The sequence below is a fragment of the Macaca nemestrina genome, chromosome 9 (genome assembly GCF_043159975.1).
Source record: "Macaca nemestrina isolate mMacNem1 chromosome 9, mMacNem.hap1, whole genome shotgun sequence".
In the NCBI taxonomy this organism is placed as follows: domain Eukaryota; kingdom Metazoa; phylum Chordata; class Mammalia; order Primates; family Cercopithecidae; genus Macaca; species Macaca nemestrina.
Genome location: NC_092133.1, coordinates 40,984,903 through 40,997,553, shown reverse-complemented (window position 1 = coordinate 40,997,553; position 12,651 = coordinate 40,984,903). Strand labels below are relative to the sequence as shown.

The window sequence follows — 12,651 nt, the reverse complement described above, 5'->3', positions numbered from 1 at the left end:
AGTTGGTGCTGAAATACTACAAAATAACTCTAATACGATTAAAGTCTTTTAATGAATAAAAAGTCCTAGTAAGTCTAGAAACCTTAAAATTATCCTTAAATATTTTCTTTCTTTCAACTTCTATATCCAAATTCATTCTCTCATTCTTTTTTTTTTTTAAGAGATAGTGCTCAATCTGTTGCCCATGAGTGCAGTGGTGTAGTCATAGCTCACTACAGCCTGCAACTTCTGGGTCCAAGTGTTCCTCCCACTTCAGTCTCCCTAGTAGCTGGGGCTACAAGCATGCCATCACCATGCCTGGCTAATTAAAAAAAAAAAAATTCTTAGAGAGACAGAGGTCTCACTGTGTTACCAAGGCTGGTCTTGAACTCAAATTATCTTGGCCTCAAATTATCCTCTCACTCAGCCTCCCAAAGTGCTGAGATTACAGGTGTGAGCCACCATGCCCGGCATCCTATTGCTTTTGAAAGTTTTTTCTACAGGGCCTGATGCCGTGGCTCGTGCCTGTAATGCTAGGACTTTGGGAGGCCGAGGTGGGCGGATCGTTTGAGCCAGGAGTTCGAGACCTGCCTGGCCAACATGGTGAAGCCCCTTTCCTACAAAAAAATACAAAAAAAATGCCAGGTGTAGTGCCTGTATTCCCAGCTACTTGGGAGGCTGAGGTGGGAGAATCACTGAGCCTTGGGAGGTTGAGGATGCAGTGAGCTGTGATCATGTCACTACACACCAGCCTGGGTGACAGAGTGAGACCCCCATTCCAAAAAAATAAATTATCTCCACAAAATCTTCTGTTGAACTTACCTTTTATCATCTTCTTCAAATTTTTTTTTTTTTTAAATTTAGCTACTGTCATAGGAACCTAGTTATTCCCAATTAATTTATAAGTTTTGCCTTGCCAATGATATTTTAAATTCTTTTTCTAAGGACATAATTGGGATACAGTAAGAACTTTTAGTTGAACCATATGACTGTGTTCATGACTGTATTTGTGAATGGATGAACAGCTGAGTGTTTACTATGTGCATTTCTTTCTTTCTTTCTTTCTTTCTTTCTTTTTTTTTTTTTTTTGAGACAGGGTCTTACTCTGTCACCCAGGCTGGAGTGCAGTTGGCATAATCATGGCTTACTGTAACCTCAAACTCTCGTGTTCAAATGCTTCTCCTGCTTCAGCCTTCCAAGTAGTTGGAACTACAGGCACATTCCTGTATATACTATATCCAGCTAATTTTTTTGTATTTTTTTATAGAGATGGGAAACTGCTGTGTTTCCCAGGCTGGTCTTGAACTCCTGGCTTCAAGTGGTCCTTCTACTTTGGCCTCTTAAAGTGCTGGGGTTATAGGTGTGAGCTACCACACCCAGCCACTATGTACATTTCTGCTGTATATCTGAGGATGGGGTGATACATATATACATATTCACACAAATATATTACATATATATTACATATATACATATATACATATTCACACAAATATATGTAATATATATGTAATATATTTGTGTGAATATGTATGCATGTATGTGTATGTGTGTTTGTATGTATATATATGCATATGTAGTGAATGTCTGCTATTGTACTGAATACAGACAAATGAACAGCATTAAACAGTTAAATGCCTTCCTAATGTGGAATTAGTATGTCCTGATTAGTCCCTTGAAATTATTACTAGGTTTTTTGTCCCTTTAAATTAAATAAATATTTTTGACATCTGCTTTTTTGTTCTTAATATTCAGAGGACCTCTGTGTTATTTTCTCCTTTGAGGTTCAGAATGTTGAAAAAAGACCATTTAGTCTTCTTACTTCAATTTTCCCCTTCCTGTTCTGTATATCTTTCCTGCTGAGAGCATCACCATCATGCCTTACCCCCAGACCTGTACTCTTAGAGGAGCTTGGTTGTTTCCCTGTTCTCTCAGATCTGTTTTACTACTATACTGCACTTCATTTTGTTTTTATCATTTTTCCTAATAAGCAGTATTATATTAAAAATAATTTAAGTTCACCCTGGAGATTCACGTGAGTACAAATGTGTTCCTTTAAAAAGGGTTTATGTATTTCTCAAGTTTGAGAAACTTTATAGAACTACATTTCATCAATTATAAGCCTTTTTTTTTCATATAACATTTCAGAATATAGGACACATCTTAAAGTTGATGGTGTTATAGTTTTAAGTGGTAGTGTTTTTTTCTTTCTTAGCGGTCCGTAAAATAATACTGATAGTGTCTTTAATTCAGTGCAATAATGACCGATCATATGATATAGCTGCATAAGAACGGGAACTTTGTCTATAGCTAAATCAAAAAATCTATGTCTCATTTTTACCCAGAACAGTAATGAGGTATCTAGTTATCCATAGCAATTTTCTGTTAATCTGTCATACATATTAAAAATATGCAATTTCTCTCCTTTGTTATCTTAAATTGAAAACAGTCAACAGTGATAATAAACATACTACAAAGAATAAACTGCTGAAGAAATGCCAAAACAAAATAAAGAAGATTTTGTGTTTATAGTATATGCTTTCTATGGGGGAATTGAATAAATATTCTAACACAAAGTTCATTAATCTTTTCGCCTGTCTTTAACTTTACATTATCTAATGGTGGTCTAATGATTTGACCTGTAATTTTTTTTAAAATGGTTTAATTTTCAGGTCTTAACTGTTCAGGATCTTGTTGATTTTTCACCTGTTTATCGATGTTTGCACATTTATTCTGTTTTGGTAAGTATGTTTTATATTTATGTATATATAGCTTTATATTATTTAAAAGGCATATATGTATTTTAGGCCTTAAAAATTGATCATATGCTGAAAATCTTCACATAATTATTTGTGAAATATCCACTGTGTGTAAGGCACTTATATTTTTTGTTTACTTATCATAGTGTAATTTCAAGTGATATACCACTTCATGTCTATTTTAAGAACCTTGTAATAGTATACTTCCATTTCTCCCTATTGCGTTTGTGCTGTTGTTGCATCACAGTCCTTATAAGTTACTTCTATGTGTGTATTCCATACTACATTGCTCTTATTTTTTATTTAATGTTCCTTTTTTAAAATAACTGCTTTATTGAGATCTAATGCACATATCAAAAAACCCTTTTGGAGTATACAATTCAGTGGTTTTAGCATATTCACAAGGATGCGCAACCATTACCACTACCTAATTCCAGAAATACTCATTACCCACCCCCCAACCACTCCCTAAAACACCAAAAATGTGTATCTGGCTGTTATTAGGTGGTGTGTTCTATAGATATCTCTTAGGTGTAGTTGATTTATAGGGTTGTTCATGTCTTTTACTTCCTTGTTCGTCTTCTACCTGTTCTGTTATTGAAAGTAGAAGTATTGGAGTCTTCAACTATAACTGTCGAATTGTCCATTTTTTCTTTCAGTTTTGCCAGTTTTTTTATTCATGTATTTTTAGGGCCTTGTTGGCAGGTGAATATATGTTTATAATTGTTATGTCTTCCTGATGGATTGACCTTTTAAAAAATATAATAAAATATCTTTCTTCATAATGTTTTTTGTCTTAAGGTCTGTTTGGCTTTAATTAGTATAGCCACTCCAGCTTTCTTTTGAGCACCCTTGGCATAGCATGTTTTTCTCCATCCTTTTACTTTCAATCTCTTTGTATCTTTGAATCTAAAGTGTGTCTCCTGTAGGTAACACATAGTTCAGGCTGTTTTTTTCAAATCCAGTCTGCTGATCTCTGCCTTTCAATTGGAGTGTTTAATTCATTTACATTTAACATAATTACTGATAAGGTAGGATTTATGTCTGCTATGATATTCGCCATTTGTTTTAACATGTCTTATATCTTTTTTGTTCCTTTATTCCTCCATTAGTACCCTCTTGTGCATTAAATAGATATTTTCTTATGTACCATTTCACTTCCTTTGTCATTTCCCGTTTTTTTTTTTTTTTTTTTTTTTTTTTTTTTTTTTTGTGATAGAGTTTTGCTCTTGTTGCCCAGGGTGGAGTCTAATGGCATGATCTCAAGCTCACTGCAACCTCCGCTTCCTGGGTTCAAGTGATTCTCCTGCCTCAGCCTCCCGAGTAGCTGGGTTTACAGGTACCCACCACCATGGCCAGCTAATTTTTTGTATTTTTTTTAGTAGAGATGGGGTTTCATCTTGTTGGCCAGGCTGATCTCAAACTCCTGACCTTAGGCGATCCACCGGTCTCAGCCTCCCAAAGTGCTGGGATTACAGGTGAAAGCCACCTAGCCTGGCCTATTTTTTTAGTATTTGCCCTGAGGATTGCAATTAACATCTTACTTTAAAACAATTTAGTTATATTAATACCCTCTTCTTTGTGCTACTGTTTTTTCTTTTCTTTTTGTTTCTTTTCAGACAGGGTCTTGCTCTGTCACCCAAGATGGAGTGCAGTGGCATGATCACAACTCACTGCAGCCTTGACCTCTTTGGGCTCAAGTGATTCTCTCACTTGTGTCTCCCAAGTAGCTGGGACTACAGGTTCATGCCACCATCCTTGGCTAATGTTTGTATTTTTTGTAGAGGTGGAGTTTACAGTATGGTCTTACTGTTTTATGCTATAAATTTAATAAACTTTCATTAGCATGATAACTTCTGGCTGGTATTTATGACCAAAAATTATTTGGTCAAGCTAATTTCTTTTTTTGAGGCAGAGTCTCGCTCTGTTGCCCAGGCTGGAATGCAGTGGCGCAATCTTGGCTTACTGCAACCTTTGCCTCCTGGGTTCAAGCGATTCTACTGCCTTAGCTTCTCAAGTAGCTGGAATTACAGGTGCCCGCCACCAAGCCTCACTAATTTTTGTATTTTTGGTAGAGACAGGGTCTCGAACTTCTGACCTCAGGTGATCTGCCCACCTCGGCCTCCCAAAGTGCTGGGATTACAGGCATGAGCCACCGTGGCCAGCCACTAATTTCTTAGTATTTATTACAAGTCCTCCTCCTTCTACTCATTATTCCAGTTCTCCCATTTCCCAGCGTTATAGCATTGGGAAAATTACTTCTCTTATTTGAGTTCCTCATTTGCAAAATATGGTTAACAATTTCTAAGGCTATGTTGGGTATTAGAGTCAATATAAATGATAAAAGTGCTTGGTATAGGACCCGGTATAAAATAGCAGACAGTAAATGTCAAAGGGGTTATTATAAAAGGGTTACATTAATATGTATGATTCCAAGGACTGTTGACTATAAGTCTGTTTTAGCCAAAAAAGCTCTATGTCCAAAATCCTAAGGTATCCTACTCTATTTGATAAAATATGAGTATTCCATGAAAGGAAAATAGGTATAATCTCAAAACAAGGGATTCTCTTTGGAAAATGCTACACACAATATTCACAATGTAGCTTATTGTAGCTTATTATTTTTCAGACTTTGAGAAGTCCTAAGAGCTTATCTGACTTTTCTTAGCTGGCTGTGTCCTAAACTTTGAGTTTAGGGATCATTTTTCTTAGAATACTGAATATTGAATGAGTTAATTTCCTAATTATCTGATGAATACTGAATATAGTGTGCAAATTGCTGCCCTAGGAGTTTTTAAGGGTATATGAAGGCTTTCCAAGGGGCCCTGGGCTAGAAACTTTAGGGAAATAAATTTTAGGTCCATAGGTTTCTTTCTAAAAATGATCTGTTTGGGAACCCCAACCTGTCTTCACAATAGTTCTTCTCTTACTATTGGTGCTCTGCTCAGATTCTTTTCGGTCCCTTTTCAGCTAGAAGCTACCCCACATCAGATTACCAGGGTTGAGATTAATCAGTTACGGTTTGTGGATATGGTGTTTGAAAGCCTAGATTCCTTGCCTAGATTAGGACAACACTGAGGTATAACTTATGCTCTAAAGTTGCAGTGTGGAATCAGGCACCCAATTTTTTTACCTGAGATGGTACCCTTGGTTGGTTTCCTCTTGTTCCTTTTACTTTCTTCACTTCTTGAAAAGTTTCCTTCTTGAACATTTTTTTAGTTTATCATTGATCTCAGATTCTATTTCTAGGACAGCTACCTAAGATACTGACCATATTAGTTATCAATTGCTGAATGACACACTACCTTAAAACAACAAACAGTATTATTTCACAGGGTTAGCAGTCAAGGAGTGGCTTAGCTAGGTGGTTCTGGCTACAGGTCTCTTATGAGATTCTAGTCAAGATGTCAGTGAGGACTGCTGTCATCTGAAGACTTAACAGGGACTGGAGGATTTGCCTCTATGATGGCTGTTGGTAGAAGGCCTCAGTTCCTTGCCACATGGGTTGTCTACCAGGCTGCTTGAAAGTCCTCATGACATGGCAGCTGGCTTCCCCCAGAGGGAGTCATCCAGGAGAGAAACCAAGATGGAAGCCATAATTCCTTTCATAACACAATCTCAGAAGTGACATATCATTACTTCTGCTTTATCCTATTCGTCACATAGATTAACTCAGGTGCATTGTGGGAGAGGACCACACAAGGGTATGAATACCATGAGGTGGGGATCTTTGGAGGCCATTTTGAAGGCTACCATGTTTACTTTATAAATGAAAATGATACCCTTCACTGATACTCAGTACTACCATGGTGCATTGTCTTGAGGTGTAAAAACTTCCAGGGTGCCAAACAAAGGAGAAGTCTCCTTTAATTCTTAATCAAGGAACTATATTAGGAGTTCCTTTCTTTCCATTTTTGCACAAATTTCTGTTAAGGGTAAAATCATGTTAGAAACAGTATATTTTGTCCTGTGGTAGGATATTCTGAATTTAGATCTTAGTAGGGAGTAATGACATAGGTAGGAATAATGATAGTTTCCTTTTAATGACCTATTCTTTTTCCCCGTAGCTATTGACAGCAAGTATATTGCTTTTAAGAGAGCGTCCCTGTGAGAGTACAGCAAAGAGAACACAGAGAATTTTGAATGCTAAAGCTATGTCCTATGTGTTTAAATGTAAACAATGATTTTGGCCAATCTTAATACTCTTCCTTAGGATGTATCATTTGCTGTAAAGAAAAACACCTTTAAACAGCCAAATGACATGGGTTAGTAAAGCTGCATCTTTTAAACATGAATGGAGTGTTTTCTGGGGCTGCCAAAAATTGAGTTATACTGGCTAACCTTATTTTTTCATATTTATGTACATTATGATTCATTGAAGAGGGTAAAACTGTTTAGCTATCATAAGTCTAAGTCCAATTGTTTAATGTTTTCTAATTCATATTTAGAGTAAACCCTGGCTATTCATTTTTAGCAGCATATACTATTCTCTTTTGTTAAACACCGAGAAAAAGCATGATCATCATATCTAATGAAATTAATGGAGTTATGCCTGATTTTATTGTTTGATTTATTGATTAGTAGGAATGCATTTTATTTATGTATTTGTATTTATTTTAGTAGCTTTAGGGGTACAAGTGGTTTTTGGTTATGTGGATGAGTTGTATAGTAATGAAGTCTAGGCTTTTAGTGTACTTGTCACCTGAATAGTGTACATTGTACCCAGTAGGTGATTTTTTTTCATCCTTCACCCCACTTCTGAATCTCCAGTGTTCATTATAGCACCCCACATGCTCCTGTATACCCATAGCTTAGCTCTCACTGATAAGTGAGAGCATGCAGTATTTGGTTTTCTGTTCCTGAGTTCCTTCACTTAGGATAATGGTCTCTAGTTCCATGCAAGTTGCTCCAAAAAACATTATTTTATTCTTTTTTATATCCCTGATTTTTATACTTGGTTGTATTTGATTATTTCCAAAAGTTGAACAACAGAGTTTTATGTATGTCCACATGTTAATGGAAAGCATGTAGTATTGTTTATTATGCTCCTTACTTCATAAAAGCTTAGAATTTCAGGTGTATATTACATTGCATTATTGTAAATTAAGTAATGAGAAATAGAATGAGTAATGAGAAACTGATTTATTATCTTGATTTTAAGATGTGTGAATGCACAAAACAATCACACTGGGTTTAAATAATAGTGGCTGCTTTTTGTAATCCCATAATTTTTTTTTTTTTTTTAAGACAGAGTCTTGCTCTGTTGCCCAGGCTGGAGTGCAGTGGTGTGATCTTGGCTCACTGCATCCTCTGCCTCCCAGGTTCAAGCAATTATCATGCCACAGTCTCCCAAGTAGCTGGGATTACTGGTGTGTGCTACCACGCATGGCTAGTTTTTGTATTTTTAGACAAAACAGGGTTTTACCATGTTGGCCAGGTTGGTCTCAAACTCCTGGCCTCAAGTGATCTGTCCTCCTCGGCCTCCCAAAGTGCTGGGATTACAGGCATGAGCCAATGCGCCTGGCATTGGTGAAATTATGGTGTAAACCCATAATTTCTCAGTGGTTTTCATGATGTAATTTCTTTTAAGAGATGGGGTCTCGCTTTTGTCTAGCCTGGAGTACAGTGGTGAGATCATAGCTCACTGCCACTTTGAATTCCTGGGTTCAAGTGATCCTCTGGCCTCAGCCTCCCGAGTAGCTGGGACTACAGGTGCATGCCACTATGCCTGGCTAATTTAAAAAAAATTTTTTTTTAAAGAGACACCTTGACATGTTGCCCAGGCCGATCGTGAACTCCTGGCCTCGAGCAATCCTCTGATTTCAGCCTCATCTTTACTTTTTTTGAAGTGAAACTTGGGAGTCAGACTTTTCCGGAGAGACACTAAGTACAATTTGACTTATTAGTTTGAAAATGAGTACTGGCTTTGCTAATTAGATTTTAGGTTTTAGGGTGGACTTTTTTAAAAAAAAAATCAAATGCCCTAAGTCTGCAGGTCAGAATTTGAACCAGAAAGTGTATTATTAATGGGGGAAAAAAGTCTCACTCATTCTATTAAGATATTTATTTCCAATAAAAATGTACTTTTGGGTTTACTCATTATCAAAATATGTGATATAGTTAGGCCATTTGCATCAGTTAAGTACTGATTATGATAATTTCACCCCAAGGGAAAAAACCCATATGACACCTAAAGCCTTATAATCTCAAAGATAAAAGTAAAACATACCATATTAGACAGTGTTTTTTAAAATTAAGTTAGAATGTATATATTTTATATTTTTTTAAATATGGGGTTTCATGGTAAAAAGGAATCTGAGGAGAAAAGAAAAATGAAAAAAAAAAAGAAAAAGAAAAAAGAGATGAGGTCTTACTCTGTTGCCCCAACAGAAGTAAAGAAGTATCTGTTTTAGTTGTGTGTGTGTATGTGTGTTTTTCATTACTCTGCTGATTTTATTTTAGGGTGATGAGGAAACATTTGAAAACTATTATCGAAAACAAAGAAAGAAACAAGCAAGACTGGTATTGCAACCCCAGTCGAATATGGTAAGTATGGGATATCATGAATTGGTTATGTTGTTACTCTTTATCCCCTTATCCTGTTTTAATTTCATCAGAGCATGTATCACTATTCATTCAACTACAAATATTTATTGAACACCTACCATTTCCAAACATTGGTTTAAGTGCTAAGGGTACAACAGTGAACCAAACAGATAAGTCCCTTTTCTCATGAACTTACATTCTATTAGAAAAGATAGATAGCGAATTAAAAAAAAAAAAGGACCAACAAGAAATATGTAAAATATCAGGGAATGATAATTAGTTTCTGACAATGTAGTGGATTATGTACCTTGATTAATTGTCCCACTGAAAATACAACTGAAGATGCTAGATAGACATTTAAAACAAACAAACAAAAAGACCAGAAACTAAGTGAATAAAGAACTGTTCTATATATTGGTTGTGGTGATAGTTAGTAGATGTGTTTGTAAAACTCATAGAAACTGAATATTAAAGAGTATTATTGTATGTGACTTATACCTCAATACATCTGACTATAAAACAATCAAAACAGTAAAACCCAAATGAAGGCAGAAATGCAGATAGGTTTAATGAAACATTGAATATAGCTTTTATCCTAGGAGCATCTGGTGAGTAGGAAAGCATGAGTTTTGAGGACATTGGGTACAGAGGGCTAAGCCCAGAGCCCACCCAAAGTAGGTGTCTAATAAGAGATTGTCTCCCTTGTAAAGCTGAGACTCCAGAGGATTTAAAGCCCCATTATTAGGATGAACTAGAGATAAAGCCATCTAAAAATCCTTCTGTTCCCTCTGGCAAATACTGTAAAGAAAATTACCTATCTCAAATCTTAGTGCTGAGTGAACGAGAGAAAAAATCCCGCTGAGAATTCATAACAAGGAGTTTGTTACCACTTGTGTTTGCAACCCAAATTCATCATACTTGGATAGTCAAAGACATCTCAAGCTCAACTTTTAAAGTATTTTCATCCTGATACTATCTCCAGGTGCCTGGCAGAAGCAAACACAGATTTGTGCACCTTCATTCCAGAGTTAAAATGAGCAATTCACAGTCAGAAATAATTACCAAATGAGTGAGAATCATAAGAAATTTTAACAACAAAAATAGATTCTAAAAGACTTGATATTTGAATTATTAGCCATGGAGTATATAATAGTGCTACTTAGTATATTTAAAGAAATAAAAGCCAAGCTTGCTAATATAAATAGGGAACAGAAACTATAAAGAATGACCAAATAGATGTGAAGAGATATCAGGTAGAATATCTAGAAATTAAATAGATATTAACTGAAGTTAATATAAAAATATTATGAATAGGTTTAACAGTTGATGAATTCTCTCTTAGTTAATCTGAAGAAACTATATGGAACTAAGCATCACAAAGAGACAGAAGGAAAAATTACAGAAGTGAGATATGAGGGATACAGAGAAGTCTAACATATATCTAATTGGAGTTTCAGAAAGAGGATAGAGCAAATGAGACTGAAGAATATTTGATGCCATATGGCTAAGAATTTTCTGGGACAAATGAGAAATAGTCAAGCCCAAGGAATCCCAGGTACCTTAAATAAAAACAAATACACTCTTAGAAACCTTGTAATTAAATTGCAGAACACCAAAGTTAAAGAGGAATAGAAGATCTGAAAACTGTTATCAGCTATCTTGATCTGATTAACATTTATTGAATACTCCACCCCAGATGGAAGAATACACATGCTTTACGTGTGCACATGGAAGGTTCACCAATATCATATTCTGGGCCATGAAACAAACATCAACAAATATAAAAAGCTGGGCTGGGTGCAGTGGCTCATGCCTGTAATCCCAGCACTTTGGGAGGCCAAGGCAGGTGGATCACCTAAGGGAGTTTGAGACCAGCCTGGCCAACATGGTGCAACCCCATCTCTACTAAAAATACAAAAATTATCCAGGCGTGGTAGCGCATGCCTGTAATTCCAGCTGCTCAGGAGCCTGAGGCAGGAGAATCGCTTGAACCTGGGAGGTGGAGGTTGCGGTGAGCTGACATCGCATCATTGCACTCCAGCCTGGGCGACAAGAGTGCGACTCTGTTTCAAATAATAATAATAATAACAATAATAATAAAAAATAGAAAAAGCTTGAAATCATACAAAGTCTGTCCTCTGACTGCAAGAGAATTAAATGATCGATACGCAAAAAATGAATATTGACTTACCTCTTTCAACAATTCAAGTGGATCATGGACCTAAATGTAGGAGCTAAAATTGTAAACTTTTAGAAGAAAACAAAGAATAAAATCTTTTATTACCTTGGGTTCTACAATATTCTACAGTGTATTTACAGTGTTTTTCTATGTGAGATACATAAAGCATGAGCCATAAAAGAAAAAAAGTAGATGATTTGAACATCAAAATCTAAAACTTTGGCTTTTCAAAAGATGTTGTTAAAAAAATGAAAAGGCTGGCTCATGCCTGTAATCCCAGCACTTTGGGAGGCCAAGGCGGGCGTATCATGAGGTCAAGAGATCAAGACCATCCTGGCAAACATGGTGAAACCCCATCTCTACTAAAAATACAAAAATTAGCTGGGTGTGGTGGCATGTGCCTGTAGTCTCAGCTACTAGAGAGGCTGAGGTAGGAGAATCGCTTGAACCTGGGAGGCGGAGGTTGCAGTGAGCCAAGATCGTGCCACTACACTCCAGCCTGGCGACAGAGCAAGACTGCATCTCAAGGCGGGGGGGTGAGGGGGAAGGAAAGGAAAAGGCAAGATACAGACTTGGAGAAAATATTTGCAGAACTCATGTCTATAAAGGGTCTTTATCCAGAATATGTAAAGAATTACTTTACATTATTACTTTACAGTTATACAACTGAGTTGTATAACTCAGTAATTGAAGATAGATAAACCAGTTTTAAAAATGGACAAAAGATTTGAATAGATATTTTACCAAAGATATACTGATGGCAAATAAGCACATGAGCAGATGTTCAGTATAATTTTTTCATCAGGGAAATGCAAATTAAAACCACAATAAGATACCACTACATACTTACTAGAATGACTTAAATTGAAAGGATTGATAATAGCAAGTGCTGATGAGGATATGAATCAAGTGGAACTCTCATGCACTTCTAATAGATATAAAATTATACTGCCACTTTGGAAAATGGTTTGGCAATTTGTTACAATGTTAAGCGTACTCTCCTATGACCTAGCAGTCCTACTCCTAGTTATTTATCCATGAGAAATGAAAATGCATCTTTATACAGTGGCTCATATGTGAATGTTTGTAGTAGCTTTATTATAAATGCCAAAAACTAGAGACATCTTAATGTCTATGAACTAGTGAATAAATTGTGGTACATCCATGTGTATAAACAAATTATTGTAT

At 36.1% G+C, this 12,651-nt stretch overlaps 1 protein-coding gene across 9 annotated transcripts in view; it reads left to right on the top strand.

Annotated features, from left to right (window-relative positions):
• The window catches only part of LOC105480188 (exocyst complex component 6), a 214,472-nt gene that overhangs the window by 71,587 nt on the left and 130,234 nt on the right, over positions 1-12,651 (top strand). For all 9 annotated transcript variants that reach the window (XM_011738755.2, XM_071069486.1, XM_071069485.1 and 6 more), the window contains 2 exons: positions 2,652-2,720; positions 9,201-9,284. In XM_011738755.2, coding sequence (XP_011737057.2) covers positions 2,652-2,720; positions 9,201-9,284 — 153 coding nt within the window. The remainder of the gene's footprint in view (positions 1-2,651; positions 2,721-9,200; positions 9,285-12,651) is intronic.